The following is a 22,016-nucleotide window of genomic DNA, read 5'->3' as shown; positions in this document are numbered from 1 at the left end:
CGGTAATTTTCTTCCTATTGATGCAGCGATGCAACAAGAAATCACAGTTATCTGATTTCAAAGGAAGGAAAGATATATATATATATATATATATATATATATATATATATATATATATATATATATATATATATATATATATATATATATATATATATAAAATATTTGTGAATTAATGATAAATAACATAACTATATTTCATGTCAAATAATGATCTTTTAACATTTTTTGGTAACACTTATGGCAAAAACTTTGAATTAAGTTGATATAATCCCTCTATATTTGTGACAATATCTTGACTATGCTTGAGTCACATACAGACTTCAACATTCAGCATCAACACACAACAAAGCTAACAAGGTTTTAATTTTTTTTTTTATTTGTATTATTAATAAGACCAATACAATTTTATTTGCTGTCGTTATTGGGGTTATACTGACAAAAGACAAATGGTAAAATAAAGCCAAAAATAGTAAAACATATCAATTTATTTATTTTAAATACACTTCGAGTACACTTCCTCAGATCACAGATAGAATTAAGTTGACAAAACTTAAACGGTTTAAGTAAGTACAACGCAATTAAGTTATGCTTATACTTAATTCAATTGTGCAAACTCGTTGCCTTAATTGAATTAAGTAAACTGAACAATTTTGTTTTTACGGTGTACTTCCCCATTTGATTAATCACAGTACATTGAGACAATTGTCGTATTACTGAATTTTTCCTCACATTTTGTGTAACTATGCAAACGACATATTATTTAAGTAAATATGCACTAATTTGCATATGTTTCCAGAACAGAAATGTAATCATTGGATAAAGAAAAGTTAATTTTTTCTTTCTTTTTTTGTTGTTGATATATTAGAGTGGATGTAATATTAAAAATTAGATATGGATGTTTTATCACTCCATAAATTAGGGGGGAAAAGTTAGAAATAGTTTAGTTTAACAAAATATTTTAGTATTATTTAGGGGTTTGTTATATTTTCCAAAAGCCAGAAGAATAAAAACGTTCACAGTGTTTTAGGAATAACATGTAAAAAATAAACCCTCTGTAAAAAAATCTGAAAATAGTGTTTTTTTTTAATATTGCTGTTTAGTTTTAATTGATTTTGTTCAGTAGTAAAAGTAATTTTAGTGCTTATTTTCATTCCAAGGCAGCGTTTCTCATTTTTGTTTAAAGTTTTTCCATCTAATATTTACATTTTATTTCAGCTTTATTTCAAATTAAACACGTTTTAATAGTTTTAGTTAACGATTACTTAAGTATTATTTATATACTATTATAGTTTTTTTTTCAACAGGCAGAAGAAAAAATACATTTTCACCATGTTTTAGTAATAAAATGGTGAATGATATGAACAAACCCCTCACTAAAAACCTTCAGAATATAGGTAGGAATAAAACTGTAAGTTTTGGTGTGTGTAAGTGCAGCTGAAGTTGAGGAAAAACTTTTTTAAATGATGTAGTGGAATGGAAATCTACAGAATTTCTGATGTTTTCTTTGCACTAGTCATGAAGTAAAATAGACAAATCTCTAAATTAACCAGTGCATGAAAAAACAGTGCCTTAAAGCTCAGCACACTGTCCCGGCCAATCCAAAAGTGTGTGTTTTGGACAGGAATGGGTGTAACCACCATCACGGCCGCCCGCATCCTAAAGGGTCAGTTACAGAATCGCTCGGGAGAGGAGACCGTCATGAACATGGACACGTTCCCGTATGTGGGTCTTGCTAAGGTAACACTGTCTTCAAACAGGTTTCCTTAAGTCTGTCATTGGTCAGTTAAACAGATAGTCCCGCCCCCAATCTCACGCCATTGGTTGAGTCAAAAGTTGAAATGTTTTACCGAAAACATTGTGTTAGTATTATTCATATACTTTTATTTAAATTTTATTTAATATTATTTTCAGTTTTGATATAGTTTTATGTGCTTTTTTAAATATTATAACTTAGTTTTAATTTATTTTTATTAAATTTTTTGTAGTTTTAGTTTATTTCTACTTAGTAATTTTAGTGCTTTTACTTAAACTGTTAAAGTGTAACTTACATTTTTTTCTTTAGTTTAAGTTTTTCATCTTATATTTGTATTGTATTTTATTGCAGCTTTATTTCAATTAACAAAAATATTAGGGCTGTCAAAAGATTAATCGCGATTAATCGCATCCAAAATAAAAGTTTGTGTTTACATAATATATGTGTGTGTACTCTGTTAATTATTATTTATATATAAATACACACACATTCATGTATATATTTAAGAAATATTTGCATGTATATACTGTATATACATTTATATAATCTATAATATATATAAATATAAATGTTTTATATATAAAAAATAATATTTTTTTCTTAAATATATACATGCTTGTGTGTGTTTATATATAAATAATAATTAACAGAGTACACACACATATATTATGTAAACACAAACTTTTATTTTGGATGCGATTAATCGCGATTAATCTTTTGACAGCCCTAATATATACATTTTTTTTTATTAATATTTTAAATTAACTTAAAATGTTGTACTTTTGCATATTTTTATAGTTTTTTTTTTAAGTTTATTTATTTCCAGTTAGTATTTTTAGTGCTTAAACTTATAGTTCATCTAATACTGATACATTGCTATATTTCAGCTTTATATCACTAAACAATTAAAAATGTTTTTAACAGTTTTAGTTAACTCTGCGTCACTCTCGCATTGGCTTCTAGTGTGTGTTTGTGCATGTGTGTGTAGGTTTACTCGGTGGATTTTCAGATTCCTGACAGTGCGGCGACGGCTACAGCGTATCTGTGTGGAGTCAAAACCAACCTGAACACGGTCGGCGTGAGCGCAGCCGCTCGCAACGGTGTGTGTCGCTCGCAGAAGGGCAACGAGGTCACGTCCATCCTCAAATGGGCCAAAGACGCAGGTACAGCAACACTGGACTTCACTCTTAAAAGAGCAAACTGTCACTCAAACACAAAGATTACACAGCCAACATTCTCACTTTGTCCCTTCTGCACGCAACAACTTATCTGAGTGAGTTTATCTTCTCTCCTTCAAAAGATTATCTTTATTATCTATCTTTGTGTTATTCAAGCCATAAACACAGAACAGTGCTGACACGTGTGTGTGTGTGTGTGTGTGTGTGTGTGTGTGTGTGTGTGTGCGTGCGTGCGTGCGTGCGTGCGTGCGTGCGTGCGTGCGTGCGTGCGTGCGTGCGTGCGTGCGTGTGTGTGCACTGATAAAAAAGTTTTTTTTTTCATTTCTACATGAAACAGTTAGTTCAGACAAGAATTTAAAAAAGTAAGTAAATTCTATATTAGTACTCGATTTAAGCATGTAGATATGAAAGTGTAAATATCAACATTCGAAAATTAAGTAGAATTACTCAACTTTTCTGATACCGGTGCTCCTATCATGCATTGGGGTTTGAATAATTAATGAGGTTGATTTTTCACTGTTTTCCAGCTGTATTTACACTGTTTTATCATTGCTTTTGTTGTTAGGTTTAGTAATTTGCCATTTAGTGACATTCGGAGTTCATTTTCTACTCAAAATTACACATTTAAACTCAAAAACGATCATCAAATGTTACTGTCACTGTGTATGTGTATTGTGTAGAATTGAGGTCTCTGTGTTTATCTACTATTATGTAGATATGTCATCTACACAATATCCATTGTGTTATTTACTTAGATGTTTCTAAAGCATACATATTAAAAGTGTGGTATCATTCAATGTTATTATTGTTTCTGAGTAAAATGAAGGAAACTTCAACTAAGTAGAAATTAGTCAACCTTCTACTGTTCAGGTTCAAATTACTTATTTACTTATTCTTTGTCAATTTTACTTAACTTAGTTAAGTAGAGTTACTTAAATTCACTTAAAAATATGCGTTAAAAATTAAGTAAATCTTATTTATTGTGTTTTTCTGTGTGCGAGTGTGTGTGTGTGTGTGTGTGTGTGCACTGTTCTCACATTTTCTTTAGAACGTAAATGGAGTAGCTGGGCAGAACCGTGAACATTATTGACATATTAACTTAAAATCTCGTGAAGTAAATGCTCGGGCTCAAAGGGGTTCGGTTTGACAATCCCTGCCCGCTGTATTTTTTCTTCATATTTCATGCGTCTCATCCTGTGTGTCATTTTGCAGTTGAAGCGTGTATTTCCATCTGAAAATGCTTCGAAAATCAAGCTCATCAATCATCCATTAAATCTAGTGTGCTAAATCAATTCATTTATCTTCTTTCTCATTTCATTCATGATCACACTGAATAATTCAAGATTTTAAAAATAACATTTTCTTCATCGTTGGCTGATTTTCATGATAATCTACACATCAGATCATTACTGGCAGTCGTTTGCAACAAAGAAACCACCTAAGTCATCTAATAATTTAGACAATATTGAATTTTTTAATGAGAAAATTATTTTTATATTATTTTTAGACTAATTTCAGCCTTTTTTTAGTCTCTTACAACCAAGACCGGATTAATGTGTGATGAAAAAGAGCATGATTTAATTCATTAACAAGGATGTAATGTCACTGAGTGGTTGACTGATTCTAATAACCTTTTTTTAGAAAGGTTTTTAATATTAATATTTGCACATTAAGTGTTATGTTATGTTATCTTTATTATTTATTATTTATGGCACTCTAAGACATTTAAAAACAAAACATTTAAATGATACAAAGAAGACAACTTACATATACATGTCATTTGGAAAACTTCCAATAAAATCAATATGTGGGAAAGTTATGATATTTGGCAGACAGATAGAGGACAGTTTGAACCTTCACCACAGCAAATTTGGAGTCTCTAACTCAATCCCTCTAGCGCCACCAACTGGCCAAAGTTGCACTCACGTTTATGCGAATAACTTTTGAACCGCAAGGGCTAGAAACAAAATTATTTTTTCATCTGATTCCTTGGCTCAAAGAATGACAATTCAGATGAATAACAATCATTTTCCATCATGGCAAAAAGTTATTAAATCTAATTCGACAAAGAGCTCCTCGAAATGTATGTGAGGCTATATCCATCAATATCCATCCATCCATCCACATTCATCCATACTCATTTGCCCATCCATCCGTCCATCCATCCATATTCATCCATCCTTATTCATTCATCCATCCATATTCATTCATCCATCCTTATTCATTCATCCATCCATATTCATTCATCCATCCTTATTCATTCATCCATCCATATTCATTCATCCTTATTCATCCATCCATATTCATCCATCCATATTCATTCATCCATCCTTATTCATTCATCCATCCTTATTCATTCATCCATCCTTATTCAACCATCCATCCATAATCATTCATTCATCCATCCATCTAAATCCACCCTTCCATGCAAATTCATCTATCCATGTTCATTCATCCATCCATATTCATCCATCCACAATATTCATCCATCCTTATTCATTCATCCATCCATATTCATTCATCCATCCTTATTCATTCATCCATCCTTATTCAACCATCCATCCATAATCATGAATTAATCTATCCATCTAAATCCACCCATCCATCCAAATTCATCTATCCATGTTCATTCATCCATCCATATTCATTCATCCATATTCATCCATCCTTATTCATCCATCCATATTCATCCATCCATATTCATCCATCCTTCCATATTCATCCATCCACCATATTCATCCATCCACCATATTCATCCATCCTTATTCATTCATCCATCCATATTCAACCATCCATCCATAATCATTTATTCATCCACCCATCTAAATCCACCCTTCCATTCAAATTCATCTATCCATGTTCATTCATTCATCCATATTCATTCATCCTTATTCATTCATCCATCCATGTTCATCCATCCATCCATATTCATCCATTCACCCATATTCATTCACCCATCCATATTCATTCATCCACCCATATTCAACCATCCATCCATAATCATGAATTAATCTATCCATCTAAATCCACCCATCCATCCAAATTCATCTATCCATGTTCATTCATCCATCCATATTCATTCATCCATATTCATCCATCCTTATTCATCCATCCATATTCATCCATCCATATTCATTCATCCTTATTTATTCATCCTTATTCATCCAACCATATTCATTCATCCTTATTCATTCATCCTTATTCATTCATCCATCCATATTCATCCATTCACCCATATTCATTCATCCATCCATATTCAACCATCCATCCATAATCATTTATTCATCCACCCATCTAAATCCACCCTTCCATGCAAATTCATCCATCCATGTTCATTCATCCATCCATATTCATTCATCCTTATTCATTCATCCTTATTCATCCATCCATATTCATCCAACCATATTCATTCATTCATCCATCCATGTTCATCCATCCATATTCATCCATTCACCCATATTCATTCACCCATCCATATTCATTCATCCACCCATATTCAACCATCCATCCATAATCATGAATTAATTAATCTATCCATCTAAATCCACCCATCCATCCAAATTCATCTATCCATATTCATTCATCCTTATTCATTCATCCTTATTCATCCATCCATATTCATCCAACCATATTCATTCATTCATCCATCCATGTTCATCCATCCATATTCATCCATTCACCCATATTCATTCATCCATCCTTATTCATTCATCCATCCATATTCAACCATCCATCCATAATCATTTATTCATCCACCCATCTAAATCATGCAAATGTTCATCCATCCATGTTCATTCATCCATCCATATTCATTCATCCTTATTCATTCATCCTTATTCATCCATCCATATTCATTCATCCTTATTCATTCATCCATCCATGTTCATCCATCCATATCCATCCATTCACCCATATTCATTCACCCATCCATATTCAACCATCCATCCATAATCATGAATTAATCTATCCATCTAAATCCACCCATCCATCCAAATTCATCTATCCATGTTCATTCATCCATCCATATTCATTCATCCTTATTCATTCATCCATATTCATCCAACCATATTCATTCATTCATCCATCCTTATTCATTCATCCATCCATATTCAACCATCCATCCATAATCATTTATTCATCCACCCATCTAAATCATGCAAATGTTCATCCATCCATGTTCATTCATCCTTATTCATTCATCCATCCATGTTCATCCATCCATATTCATCCATTCACCCATATTCAACCATCCATCCATAATCATGAATTAATCTATCCATCTAAATCCACCCATCCATCCAAATTCATCTATCCATGTTCATTCATCCATCCATATTCATCCATCCTTATTCATTCATCCATATTCATCCATCCATATTCATCCATCCATGAATATTTTGAATCTGAATTGTAACTCTACAACGCTTTGGCATATTGACACTTTATATGTATCATTGTCACCTCACACTGACCACACAACATCAATTTTGTAACAGCGCCATCAACTGGTCAAAAATAAGCAATTAAATCATATTAGTAGTGAATGTGTTTGTTTTCTCGACTGTTTTGCCTAAAAAATGTCTTTTATTACTCATTGTTGCAGTTTCCCTGAAACTCTCGGCTATGCTTCTTTAACTCATGCCTTGTGTGTTTGCAGCTATATTTACTGTTATAGTTATCATCATTGGTGTGTGCGGGTCTTCAATCTGAGCGTCGCTGAGCTCAGGGCAGCTCAATATGTGTGTGTGTCTAAGTGATGTTGTTTTTGGTGTCACCTATAAGGGAAGTCTGTGGGCATAGTGACGACAACACGTGTTCAACACGCCACCCCTGCAGCTTCATACGCTCACAGCGCCAGCCGCACGTGGTACAGCGACGCCGACCTGCCGACCTCTGCCGTCACCGGAGGCTGCATGGACATCGCCTCACAGCTGCTCCGAAACACCGACATAGACGTGAGTGTGTGAGAGAGATGTGTGACCCTATGTCATGTCATGATTACAGTAATTGATCGGATCACCTGTAAACAGGACCTGTATCATTTGAAATCACTGTCTGTTTACATGATGAAAACTCCAGAGCAAACCATGACTCTGTGCAGGTGATCATCGGAGGAGGGCGGAAGTACATGACGCCTAAAGGCTTTCCCGATCCGGAGTATCCCGCGGTCATGAGCGCACAGGGACAGAGAAAAGACAACAGAAACCTCATCGATGAGTGGCTGAGCATGAAGGAGGGAAAGGTAAAGAGCGAGAGAAGTAGAAGAGCGTTCACGACACATTTGACTTCATTCGTGTGAAATATTTCCAGGAGAAACGGGAAATTTAGCAAGAGAGAAACACAGACGGCAGGACTTGATTGGACGGATTTTAGAAGTGCAATGCACAATATGGCGGAATAAGTCCCGCCTTTTAAATAACAGAGCCAATCGGAAATTGGTAAAGTTATCACATGTTCTAAAACACGTGCACATGTGTGGGTCCAGTCTGGCCTTTTTATGTCATGACTTGAGGATTTTAGGGCCCTTTCACACCTACCCTGTTTGATCCGGATTTTCTTTTCAGTTTGATCCGAATCAAAATTACAGTTGTTAAACGTCCCCCGGACCAAACTGATTAAATTTGGCATGACGAAAAGAGGCAGTCTCGGTCTGTATGGTTTGGACTTTCAGAGCATTTACAGGAAGTTCCTGTTCATGTTTAAATATTATAATGTTATTTTTACATTTCATCTCGGCTATTTTGATTATGACTGTGTAAAGATGCGCAATATGTCAGAAGACAGATTAAATGGTTTTGACCACTTCATTAAGTTTTGTTTTGTAGAAAGCCTTTCTTTAAAGTGAATTTCGTTTTGTATGAATTGTATCTTAATTTTGATCAATGTTTCATCAGCCAATTCACAGATGCCACCTACGTCACTACCAGTGATGCCAGTAACGCGGCGTTACTCTAATCTGACTACTTTTTTCCAGTAACGAGTAATCTAACGCGTTACTATTTCCAAACCAGTAATCAGATTAAAGTAACTTATCCACTGTGAGTTACTATTTTTGTAATTTTCCTTAGTAAAAATATATATATATTTGCTTTCTTGTTGAGTCTCACAGGGTTTTTCCTGCATAGAGAATTACGAGGCGGTCGCCTCCGTCTGTCGATAAAACTCAAGACAGGCAGTCACTTGCTCAGATTAGGCATGTCGTGATAATTAAATAATCATCAGAAATATATATTGTCACATTATCCTTCAGCAATCATTATTAGCATATTATTATTTGCTAGTAGCCTACAAAGTCATCTAAAGCCATTCCATAGCTGAATGTCTTTCATCTGCTGTAGCTGTCAATCATTCTCCGTTCAGCAAAACTGCGCGTCGCGTTCGGTTACAGCCAGCAGTCAGCGGTAAAGCTCACTCCATATGATATATTCCCGTTATAATACTTGATATGTTGATAAAATAATTGATCTTGCTGGAGTTTATCTAGCGGTTTCTGTGCGCTACCCAGGTGACAACACAAGGACTATTAATTAGCATCACACGCACAATAACCGGAATTTAAAACTGTGAAGAAACAAATAATCAGTGAATGTTTGGACCGATATAGGCTACATAGTAGACTAGGATTTGTGGGCTCAACACTCATCTTCTCTTTATGCCGTGAACTCTTCAATGTGCACTCGCGCTGCACTGCACACACTTACTCCATGTTGCTTTAAGCGCATCATTCTGCACCCGGGATGCGCATAAGCGCTTTGTTGCCGCTCTGTTTTGAAGCGTTTCATATATTTTCATAGTTTTGTGCACTTAAAGATTATTAAAAATATATATTGTTCTCACGTATCGATCATATATTTGTTGTCCCTTTACAGAGCTGCACATTAGGTTTACAATAAACTATAAATCTTGTAATTTTATATTATTTGTGTAGGCCCATATAATTATTTACATTCATATATAAATATAAATTAAAAAAATAAATATAAATTGTTTTTCATAAATGTATTTAATAAGAACACAAAGTAATTTTTTACCTTTTCATTAACATGTTTAGATTTTATAAAATTAGTCAAAATTTTTTTTTTTGGAGATACAATTTCAGGAGATACATTGTTGACGTCACTGTTAAAAATGCACTTCCAATAAAGTGTTGGCAAAAACGGTTGTCATTTTTATGTTGAGGCTGCAGAGGTGTTGTCGGCAACTGATGAATGTAACTAATAAAGTAACTTGTAATCTAACTTAGTTACTTTTAAAATCAAGTAATCTGTAAAGTAACTTAGTTACTTTTAAAACCAAGTAATCTGTAAAGTAACTAAGTTACTTTTTCAAAGTAACTGTGACAACACTGGTCACTACCAAATAGAACGCCGCCATATTTACGACCGATCTCGCCCGGTATGACTGCCCATTTGAATGAGAGAGAGACAGAGATACCTGGAGAAAATGTATATTTTAGGCTCCGATCCTTATTTGTTACCCCCAGTTTTCTTTTGTCCATTATTATCTGCCCCAGACTTGCCCCAATTGGCCTTCCATGATATATATATTAGGGCTGTCAAAAGATTAATCGCGATTAATCGCATCCAAAATAAAAGTTTGTGTTTACAAAATATATGTGTGTGTACTCTGTTAATTATTATTTATATATAAATACACACACATTCATGTATATATTTAAGAAATATTTGCATGTATATACTGTATATACATTTATATAATCTATAATATATATAAACATAAATGTTTTATATATAAAAATATATATATTTTTTAAATATATACATGCTTGTGTGTGTATTTATATATAAATAATAATTAACAGAGTACACACACATATATTATGTAAACACAAACTTTTGTTTTGGATGCGATTAATCGCGATTAATCTTTTGACAGCCCTATTAATTATATATATAGAGGGAGTCTCTCGCATATTGATAGCGGCTCCCTGATGCCCGCAAATTAGTTAAATTAGCGGGCTTTTATTTCTACTCCAGAACCGAATTAATCAGAACCGAATCTCCCTGACTTTTCCTGACCCATTTTTGATTAATTGAAACAACAAACATCAGATAATCTCAATCAAACACTTGAGCTCATAAACGCACGGCAGTATAAAGCCTCCAAAGAGAACACAACAAAAGTATACAATTCATCCATTCATTCAGAAACATACAACATCGTCCCTTTATGATAGTACAGGAAGTATGAAGGGACAGATAAGGAAACTGTGAGGTTTAAAACTACTGGGTTAAGCCCAGTAATTAGTTCATTTGAATATTTACTACATGGGCTAAACAAAGGGACTTGCATAGGTAGACCGAAAAAATGTACTTTGACATCATCCTACTTCCAGGATTTGTGTTTAAGTGAAATATAGGTTAAAGGACAATTCTGACGCCAAATGAACCTAGGGTTTAATAACACATGTGTACCGAGTCGACCGTTCTCTGGGACATGTTTTCATGCAAACCAGAGGAGATTAGCTGCTAATGCTAGCTTTCAGGGCATCACTATTTTATAAACCTAAAAAGGCTCAAAATAGCACAACACTTCAACGGTAGCATAATAAGGGCCCCAAAATGCAAACCGAAGCATTGAGAACTTTGTAAGTGTACCGACAGTTTATTAAAAATATATATTATAAAGACTGTAGCGTACATGTTTACATGCAGACAAAACCGGACGCAGTCTTTATAATCTAGCTATCTTTTTAATAAACTTTCTGTAGAAAAAGTTCTCAATGCTTGGGTTTTCATGTAGGGACCCTCATTATGCTTCAGTTGAAATGTGGTGCTATTTTGAGCCTTGTTAGTGGTAATAGTGACTGCTGTACCAGCTATCCTCTGCAAAAGTGTTGATTGCATAGTAAGGTGTGAGACGTGGGTGTCCAATGATCTCTTCGAATGACAGCTAAGCACTTCTTTCTTCTATCCTTTTCTTTTGGTATAGAATAAAATGCCAGTTTGGGGTTCCTCTTTTGGCGGTTTTTGCAGGCATTACTGAGACCGTCGGTCGTAAAGATGGCGGCGCAAAGCTACAGTGACGTCATGTGACATTTTTTTTTCTCTGGGGGGGGGGGGGGGGGTAGTATCAAGATGCATGTTGACTAAATTCAAGCATTAAAGAGAAAACAGTGTCTTCACTTTTATCTTTTTACACATTCATTTCCCACATTAAAATGAATTAGATAAGGAAAAACAAAAGAAAACAGCAACAGACTAGCACGTTGATTACTTGACCGTATACATGTTGCTCTCCTTTCTTTCTGGCCAGCACATTTCTCAATGACTCTCTGATTAAAGTCTCAGTAGTGTCATGACGTTTGCATATTTCAGTCAGATATTTGAGGTCTCTTACCTCCGTTGTTGTCCACAAAACTTTAGTACCGACACTTAGAAATAAAAGACAGGGAAAGCATAAAGGGCATTGCTAACATCACATCCAGCCAGCCACCTCCGTTTCTCATAACAAGCTTTAATGGCCAAGAGTGTAAAGTTGAATGACAGGTGACGAGAACCAATCAGATTGGATAAAATAACACACGCATCCAATTCTGATTCGCCAGGGACGCAGCGACCTGTGTCCGGAGGAGGATCTTTAAGAACCAATTAGAGACCAGCTTCAGGTCACATGCTGCCCGTGTATTTTTGGACTCAGATAGACGTCCATTTGTCCGGCGTCCCTCGCGCATGAAACATATTGAAGAGCATTTAAAATAGTTGACCCATCATAGCCAGTTTTGATTAAATGCTGAGGCTCTTACTAACAGCCGACACATCGTATGAGTAAACTATTTTATTTTTATTTCACTTTTATATCTTTTTTGTATACATGTATATTTGTGTAATTTCGATGGGGGCGGCGCCCTCTATTGACCAGCCGCCACTGGGCTATAGCAGACAATAATCGTGACATGGAGGCACGATTGAGAAATATGTGCGTAGAAAGCTTGAAATGTCCACTTTTAAACGAAACAAAAAGAAACAGTCAAGCAATGGCAGTGTTCACTAGCGATATGCGTCTGTTTATCTTGTCAGAGACGCTGATGTCAGACCGTCCGCTAAGGACACAAGTGTGTCATGTAAAGTTCTTTAGTGCGCTCGCATAATTGCAATGTGAAACCAAACCAAAACTAATCAAATGTATCAAAACAAGAACTTCGATTCGGACCTTGGTGCGGACTTTCAGGTGTGAAAACGCCTTAGAAACGAAATTTATGAGACAGTTATCGTCAATTTAATCGTAATCTTGGTAAACAGTGAGTTTGATGATTCCCCATTCAAAGAGAGAGAGAGGAGCTGCTCTATAGATAGAGGCGTTTTAAAGATGGCCGCCGGGTGAAATGACTGGACTTAAAGGGGCTTTGCCTTGGCGTGTTTGTGCAGGTTGCGAGATACGTGTGGAATAAGACGGACTTCGACGCGGTGGACCCTGAGAAGACGGATTATCTGATGGGTGAGAGACCTTCATTCACACCATATCATCTCTCCCTCTCTCCCTCTCTCCCTCTCTCCATCTCTCTTCCTCTCTCCCTCTCTCTCTCTCTCTCCATCTCTTCCTCTCTCCCTCTCTCCCTCTCTCCATCTCTCCATCTCTCTTCCTCTCTCCCTCTCTCCCTCTCTCCCTCTCTCCCTCTCTCCCTCTCTCCATCTCTCCATCTCTCCATCTCTCCATCTCTCTTCCTCTCTCCCTCTCTCCCTCTCTCCCTCTCTCCCTCTCTCCATCTCTCCATCTCTCTCCATCTCTCCCTCTCTCCCTCTCTCCATCTCTCTTCCTCTCTCCCTCTCTCTCTCTCTCCATCTCTTCCTCTCTCCCTCTCTCCCTCTCTCCATCTCTCCATCTCTCTTCCTCTCTCCCTCTCTCCCTCTCTCCCTCTCTTCCTCTCTCCCTCTCTCTCTCTCTCCATCTCTTCCTCTCTCCCTCTCTCCCTCTCTCCATCTCTCCATCTCTCTTCCTCTCTCCCTCTCTCCCTCTCTCCCTCTCTCCCTCTCTCCCTCTCTCCCTCTCTCCATCTCTCCATCTCTCTTCCTCTCTCCCTCTCTCCCTCTCTCCCTCTCTCCCTCTCTCCCTCTCTCCATCTCTCCCTCTCTCCATCTCTCCCTCTCTCCATCTCTCCCTCTCTCCATCTCTCACTCTCTCCCTCTCTCTCTCTCTCCATCTCTCCGTCTCTCCATCTCTCCGTCTCTCCATCTCTCCCTCTCTCCATCTCTCACTCTCTCCCTCTCTCCCTCTCTCCCTCTCTCCATCTCTCCATCTCTCCCTCTCTCCATCTCTCCCTCTCTCCCTCTCTCCCTCTCTCCAGCCCTCTTTGAGCCGGGTGATCTGAGGTTTGATGTGGAGAGAGACCCCAGCATGGATCCCTCCATCTCAGAGACCACAGAGAAAGCCATTCAGATCCTGAGGAAAAACCCCAAAGGATTCTTCCTGCTGGTAGAAGGTAATCAATGACCAAACAACCAACCAGCAAACAAATAATCAATGAAACTAAAACAAAAACAATCATCCATCCACATCATCCATCCATATCATCCATCCACATCATCCATCCATATCATCCATCCATATCATCCATCCATATCATCCATCCACATCATCCATCCATATCATCCATCCATATCATCCATCCATCTATCCATCCACATCATCCATCCATATCATCCATCCACATCATCCATCCATATCATCCATCCATATCATCCATCCATATCATCCATCCACATCATCCATCCATATCATCCATCCATATCATCCATCCACATCATCCATCCACATCATCCATCCATATCATCCATCCATATCATCCATCCACATCATCCATCCATATCATCCATCCACATCATCCATCCATATCATCCATCCATATCATCCATCCATATCATCCATCCACATCATCCATCCATATCATCCATCCATATCATCCATCCATATCATCTATCCATATCATCCATCCATATCATCCATCCATATCATCCATCCATCCATATCATCCATCCATCCATATCATCCATCCATCTATCCATCCATATCATCCATCCATCCATCCATATCATCCATCCATATCATCCATCTATCTATCCATCCATATCATCCATCCATCCATATCATCCATCCATATCATCCATCCATATCATCCATCCATCCATATCATCCATCCATCCATATCATCCATCCATCTATCCATCCATATCATCCATCCATCCATCCATCCATCCATCCATCCATATCATCCATCCATATCATCCATCCATCTATCCATCCATATCATCCATCCATATCATCCATCCATCCATCCATCCATATCATCCATCCATAATCATCCATCCATATCACCCATCCATCCATATCATCCATAATCATCCATCCATATCATCCATCCATATCACCCATCCATCCATATCATCCATAATCATCCATCCATATCATCCATCCATGCATCCATCTCATCCATCCATATTATCCATCCATCCATATCATCCATCCATCTCATCCATCCATATTATCCATCCATCCATATCATCCATCCATCCATAATCATCCATCCATATCATCCATCCATCTCATCCATCCAATCATCCATCCATCCATATCATCCATCCATCTCATCCATCCATATTATCCATCCATCCATATCATCCATCCATCCATAATCATCCATCCATATCATCCATATCATCCATCCATCCATCCATCCATATCATCCATCCAATCATCCATCCATCCATATCATCCATCCATCCATCCATATCATCCATCCATCCATAATCATCCATCCATATCATCCATATCATCCATCCATCCATCCATCCATCCATATCATCCATCCAATCATCCATCCATCCATATCATCCATATCCATCCATCCATATCATCCATATCATCCATCCATCCATGTCCATCCATCCATCCATATCATCCATATCATCCATATCCATCCATCCATCCATATAATCCTTATCATCCATATCCATCCATCCATATCATCCATATCCATCCATCCATCCATATCATCCATCCATCCATATCCATCGATCCATATCATCCATCCATCCATATCCATCCATCCATATCATCCATCCATCCATCCATCCATCCATCCATATCATCCATCCAATCATCCATCCATCCATATCATCCATCCATCCATCCATCCATCTCCATCCATATCATCCATATCCATCCATCCATATCATCCATATCCATCCATCCATCCATATCCATCCATCCATATCCATCCATCCATATCATCCATATCCATCCATCCATCCATCCATCCATATCATCCATCCATATCATCCATCCATCCATCCATCCATCCATCCATATCATCCATCCAATCATCCATCCATCCATATCATCCATCCATCCATCCATCTCCATCCATATCATCCATATCCATCCATCCATCCATCCATCCATATCATCCATCCAATCATCCATCCATCCATATCATCCATCCATCCATTCATCCATCTCCATCCATATCATCCATATCCATCCATCCATATCATCCATATCCATCCATCCATCCATATCCATCCATCCATCCATATCATCCATCCATATCATCCATCCAATCATCCATCCATCCATATCATCCATCCATCCATCCATCTCCATCCATACCATCCATATCCATCCATCCATCCATCCATATCATCCATCCAATCATCCATCCATCCATATCATCCATCCATCCATTCATCCATCTCCATCCATATCATCCATATCCATCCATCCAATCATCCATCCATCCATCCATATCCATCCATCCATCCATCCATATCCATCCATCCATATCATCCATATCCATCCATCCATCCATCCATCCATCCATCATCCATATCCATCCAGCAGCCATATCACCCTGTAACCCAAGATTGGTTTCCCATTGAAGCTAATGGGAGACCAACCGGGGAAACTAGGCTTCTGCTGGTGGAGGTGTTAGTGAGGCCAGCAGGGGGCGCTCACCCTGTGGTCTGTGTGGGTCCTAACACCCCAGTGATGGGGACACTATACTGTACCAAGCACCGTCCTTCAGATGAGATGTTAAACCGAGGTCCTGACTCTCTGTGGTCATTAAAAATCACAGGATGTCCTTCGGATAAAGAGTAGGGGTGTAACCCCGGCATTCTGGACAAATTTGCCCATTGGCTTCTGTCCATCATGGCCTCCTAATCATCCCCGTATATATATATGATTGGCTTCTTCACTGTCTCCTCTCCACCAATCAGCTGGTGTGTGGTGGGCGTACTGGCGCAATATGGCTGCCGTCGCATCATCCAGGTGGTGCTGCACATCGGTGGTGGATGAAGAGATTCCCCCCTTCTATATGTAAAGCATTTGAGTGCCTAGAAAAGCGCTATATAAATGTAATAAATTATTATTTGTTATTAATTATCCATCCATCCATCCATATCCATATAATCAATCTATCCATTTTCATTCATCCATCCATCCATCTGTATATTCATCCATCCATTTATATTAATCCATCAACCATATATATTAATTCATTCATCCATCCATATCCGTCCATCCATATCCATCCATAAATAATCATTCATCCTTTATTTATTCATCCATCCACCCATCCATATTTATCTATCCATCCATCCATCCATCCAAGTCTATTTATATAAATCAATAACCTGGGCTCAGTTATTAAAAGTAATCTGATCGGATTTTGGTCAAATCTTGAAAATGTGTCGTTCGAAAGAAAACATTTTGAAGAACTGGGCTGAGATGTAGTAGCTGTATTTGGCCTTGATCCGTCAGATCTGGTGTTGTTGTCCTTTCTCAGGGGGCCGTATTGATCAGGGCCACCACGAGAGTCGCGCCTCCATGGCTCTGCATGAGGCGGTGGCCCTTGATGAAGCTGTGGCCCGCGGGCTGGAGCTGACCAATGAGGAAGAGACTTTGACAGTCGTCACGGCTGACCACTCCCACGCCTTTACCTTCAACGGCTACCCTTTCAGAGGGAACAGCATTCTGGGTATGATTCTGTTCCTGTGTGCGTCTGAGAGAACGGGACACGGGTTCATACGCAAAATATCTGTTACAGGTTCAGCATAAACTTTTAATAAAAACTAAAGTATCTCAGTGATACTGAAATAACACTGATCTAATAGTATTCATACATCCATCCATCCATCCATCCATCCATCCATCCATCCATTCATCCATATTTATCCATCCATATTCATTCATCCATTCATCCATATTTATCCATCCATATTCATCCATCCATATTCATCCATCCATCCATTCATCCATCCATATTTATCCATCCATATTCATCCATCCATATTCATTCATTCATCCATCCATACATTCATCCATCCATCCATCCATCCATCCATTCATCCATCCATATTCATTCATCCATCCATCCATTCATCCATATTTATCCATCCATATTCATCCATCCATCCATTCATCCATCCATATTTATCCATCCATATTCATTCATCCATTCATCCATATTTATCCATCCATATTCATCCATCCATATTCATCCATCCATCCATTCATCCATCCATATTTATCCATCCATATTCATCCATCCATATTCATTCATTCATCCATCCATACATTCATCCATCCATCCATCCATCCATCCATTCATCCATCCATATTCATTCATCCATCCATCCATTCATCCATATTTATCCATCCATACATTCATCCATCCATCCATCCATCCATTCATCCATCCATATTCATTCATCCATCCATCCATTCATCCATATTTATCCATCCATATTCATCCATCCATCCATTCATCCATCCATATTTATCCATCCATATTCATTCATCCATCCATATTTCTCCATCCATATTCATCCATCCATATTCATTCATTCATTCATCCATCCATCCATTCATCCATCCACCCATCCATCCATATTTATCCACCCATATTCATCCATCCATTCATCCATCCATATTTATCCATCCATATTCATTCATCCATCCATTCATCCATCCATATTTATCCATCCATATTCATCCATCCATTCATCCATCCATCCATTCATCCATCCATCCATCCATCCATATTTATCCACCCATATTCATCCATCCATTCATCCATCCATATTTATCCATCCATATTCATTCATTCATTCATCCATCCATCCATTCATCCATCCATCCATCCATCCATCCATCCATATTTATCCACCCATATTCATCCATCCATTCATCCATCCATATTTATCCATCCATATTCATTCATCCATCCATTCATCCATCCATATTTATCCATCCATATTCATTCATTCATTCATCCATCCATTCATCCATCCATCCATCCATCCATCCATCCATATTTATCCACCCATATTCATCCATCCATTCATCCATCCATATTTATCCATCCATATTCATTCATCCATCCATTCATCCATCCATATTTATCCATCCATATTCATTCATCCATCCATATTAATCCATCCATTCATCCATCCATATTCATCCATCCATCCATTAATTCATCCAATTAATTAATCCATATTCATTAATTCATTCATTCATTCATTCATTCATCCATCCATATTCATCCATCTTAACCATCCATCCATCTAGCCATCAATCCATCCATCCATATTTATCCATCCATCCATCCATCCAGACATCCATCCATCTATATTCATCCATCCATATTCATCCATCCAGCCATCAATCCATCCATATTTATCTATCCATATTCATTCATCCATTATCCATCCATTCATAGCCATCAATCCATCCATCCATATTCATTTATCAATTCATCCGTTCATCCATCCATCTATTCATATTCATCATTCCATCCATCCATATCCATCCTTTAATCCACCATATCATCCATCCATCATTCATCCATATTCATTTATCAATTCATCCGTTCATCCATCCATCTATTCAAATTCATCATTCCATCCATCCATATCCATCCTTTAATCCACCATATCATCCATCCATCATTCATCCATATTCGTCCATCCATCCCTCCATATCATCCATCCATCCATCCATCCATCCTCCTATCCATTAATGCACCATCCATCCATTCACCCATCCATATTCATCCATCCATCCATCCATCCATCCATCCATCCATGTGTGCGTCTGAGATTGATCTTCATTAGGGGCGTAGCGCTATACGTAATGCATTCCGTAAATATTTGTCACAGGTCTTTTGATTCAACTAAACTATAGCAGTATCTGAGTGATACTGAGATAACACTGCCCTAATGTTTCTAACGGTTCTATGTGTCAATCATCTCTGTTGTTTCTCAGGTAAATCTCCAATCTTTGCCTCAGACTTCTTACCCTACACAACTCTGATGTACGGAAATGGACCAGGACACAAAATCGTCGACAGCAAGCGTCCAGACATCCGCAAAGTGGACACCGGTAAGAATCAGCCCTTGGCTCTCTGTAAACCCCCAAGCGGTCGGTGTGAGTGTTTATTCTGGTTCTCTCTCTCAGCCGATAAGGGTTACGTTCAGCAGTCGACCGTCCCGCTGGACACTGAGACTCACGGGGGGGAGGATGTGGCGCTGCTGGCCCGCGGCCCCATGGCTCATCTCTTCCAGGGCGTTTATGAGCAGAACTACATCGCACACGCCATGGCTTACGCCGCCTGTGTCGGGGACAATCCGCAACACTGCACTGCGACCGCTGAGCCTGATGGGCTTCCTTACACACCCACTGACCCGGCGAGCTCCGCCCCCGACACGCCCCTCTGCGCCCTGACCACGCTGATGCTGAGCGCATACATGAGTGTGTGTCTGCACTGAGAGAGAGAGAGACAGCAGCAGATAATCACCAGTCAACCATACTTTGAGAATCTGAAATAAACCCTTAAAGGGTTAGTTCAGCCAAAAATGAAAATTCTGTCATTAATTCCTCACCCTCATGTCGTTGGACACCCGTCAGACCTCCGTTCATCTTCAGACACAAATGAAGATATTTTAGTGTAAATCTGATGCTCTGAAAGGCCTCCATTGGCTCAATGCACGGTTCACTCTCAAGACCCTTAAAAGACACTAAAGACGTCGATACAAAGTCCATCTCACTACAGTGGCTCTACAATAACTTTATGAATCGACGAGAATAGTTTTTGTGCGCAAAAAAACCCTAAATAACGACTTATATAGTGATGACGATTTCAAAACACGGCCTCATGAAGCTTCGAAGCGTTATGAATCAGTGAGTCGATTCAGCAGTTTGACACGCGATCCGAATCATGATTCGACTCACTGATTCCGCTGTAGTGAGATGGACTTTGTAACGACGTCTTTAGTGTCTTTTAAGGGTCTTGAGAGTGAACCGTGCCATTGAGCCAATGGAGGCCTTTCAGAGCATCAGATTTACACTAAAATATCTTCATTTGTGTCTGAAGATGAACGGAGGTCTGACGGGTGTCCAACCACATGAGGGTGAGGAATTAATGACAGAATTTTCATTTTTGGCTGAACTAACCCTTTAAGACAAGACACTACTGGCAAAATGTGTTTAACGTATTTTGCCTCCATTCCGCGTCTTCTTTCAGACTAGTGGAAAGATAAATACACTTTTAAGTGTTTCATTTATTAGCTACACCTCCTCTCTGTGCATCTGTGAAGCTCTTTTACTCAGTGGAAAAGATCAGAAGTTCTGCTGACTTTAAATGTAATAAATAATAAATAATTTATCAATCAAAATGTTAATAATGCATCCTAGCTAACAGGAAACGTTCTTCCAGTAACGTTTATAGAGCATTGGTTCAAAGTTCATCCATATTCATCCATCCATCCATCCATATCCATCCATCCATGCATCCATATTCATTCACCCATCCATTCAGATTTATCCATCCATATCCATCCATATCCATCCATCCATCCATCATCCATATACATCCATCCATCCATCATCCATATACATCCATCCATCCATCATCCATATTCATTCATCCATCCATCCTCCATATTCATTCATCCACCCATCCATTTAGATTCACCCATCCATCCATTATAAACCCTCCATCCATATTTATCCATCCAGCCCTCCATCCATCCACCTATCCATCAATGCATCCATCTATATTC

General features: G+C 38.1%; 1 protein-coding gene across 1 annotated transcript in view; it reads left to right on the top strand.

The window, feature by feature from the left end:
• Nucleotides 1-20,723, top strand: part of alp3 (alkaline phosphatase 3) — a gene marked incomplete at both ends in the record, with an annotated part of 25,195 nt that extends 4,472 nt beyond the window's left edge. The window contains 9 exons of the mRNA XM_079823378.1: nt 1,625-1,740; nt 2,745-2,919; nt 7,717-7,889; nt 8,036-8,176; nt 13,323-13,392; nt 14,240-14,374; nt 17,738-17,929; nt 20,221-20,337; nt 20,413-20,723. Coding sequence (XP_079679504.1) covers nt 1,625-1,740; nt 2,745-2,919; nt 7,717-7,889; nt 8,036-8,176; nt 13,323-13,392; nt 14,240-14,374; nt 17,738-17,929; nt 20,221-20,337; nt 20,413-20,723 — 1,430 coding nt within the window. The remainder of the gene's footprint in view (nt 1-1,624; nt 1,741-2,744; nt 2,920-7,716; nt 7,890-8,035; nt 8,177-13,322; nt 13,393-14,239; nt 14,375-17,737; nt 17,930-20,220; nt 20,338-20,412) is intronic.
• Between the last annotated feature and the right edge of the window lie 1,293 nt (nt 20,724-22,016).

Source organism: Gobio gobio, assembly GCF_949357685.1.
Source record: "Gobio gobio genome assembly, chromosome: 8".
Lineage (NCBI taxonomy): Eukaryota > Metazoa > Chordata > Actinopteri > Cypriniformes > Gobionidae > Gobio > Gobio gobio.
Note: the sequence above shows the minus strand (reverse complement) of the source record. Positions and strands in the feature narration are given on the sequence as shown.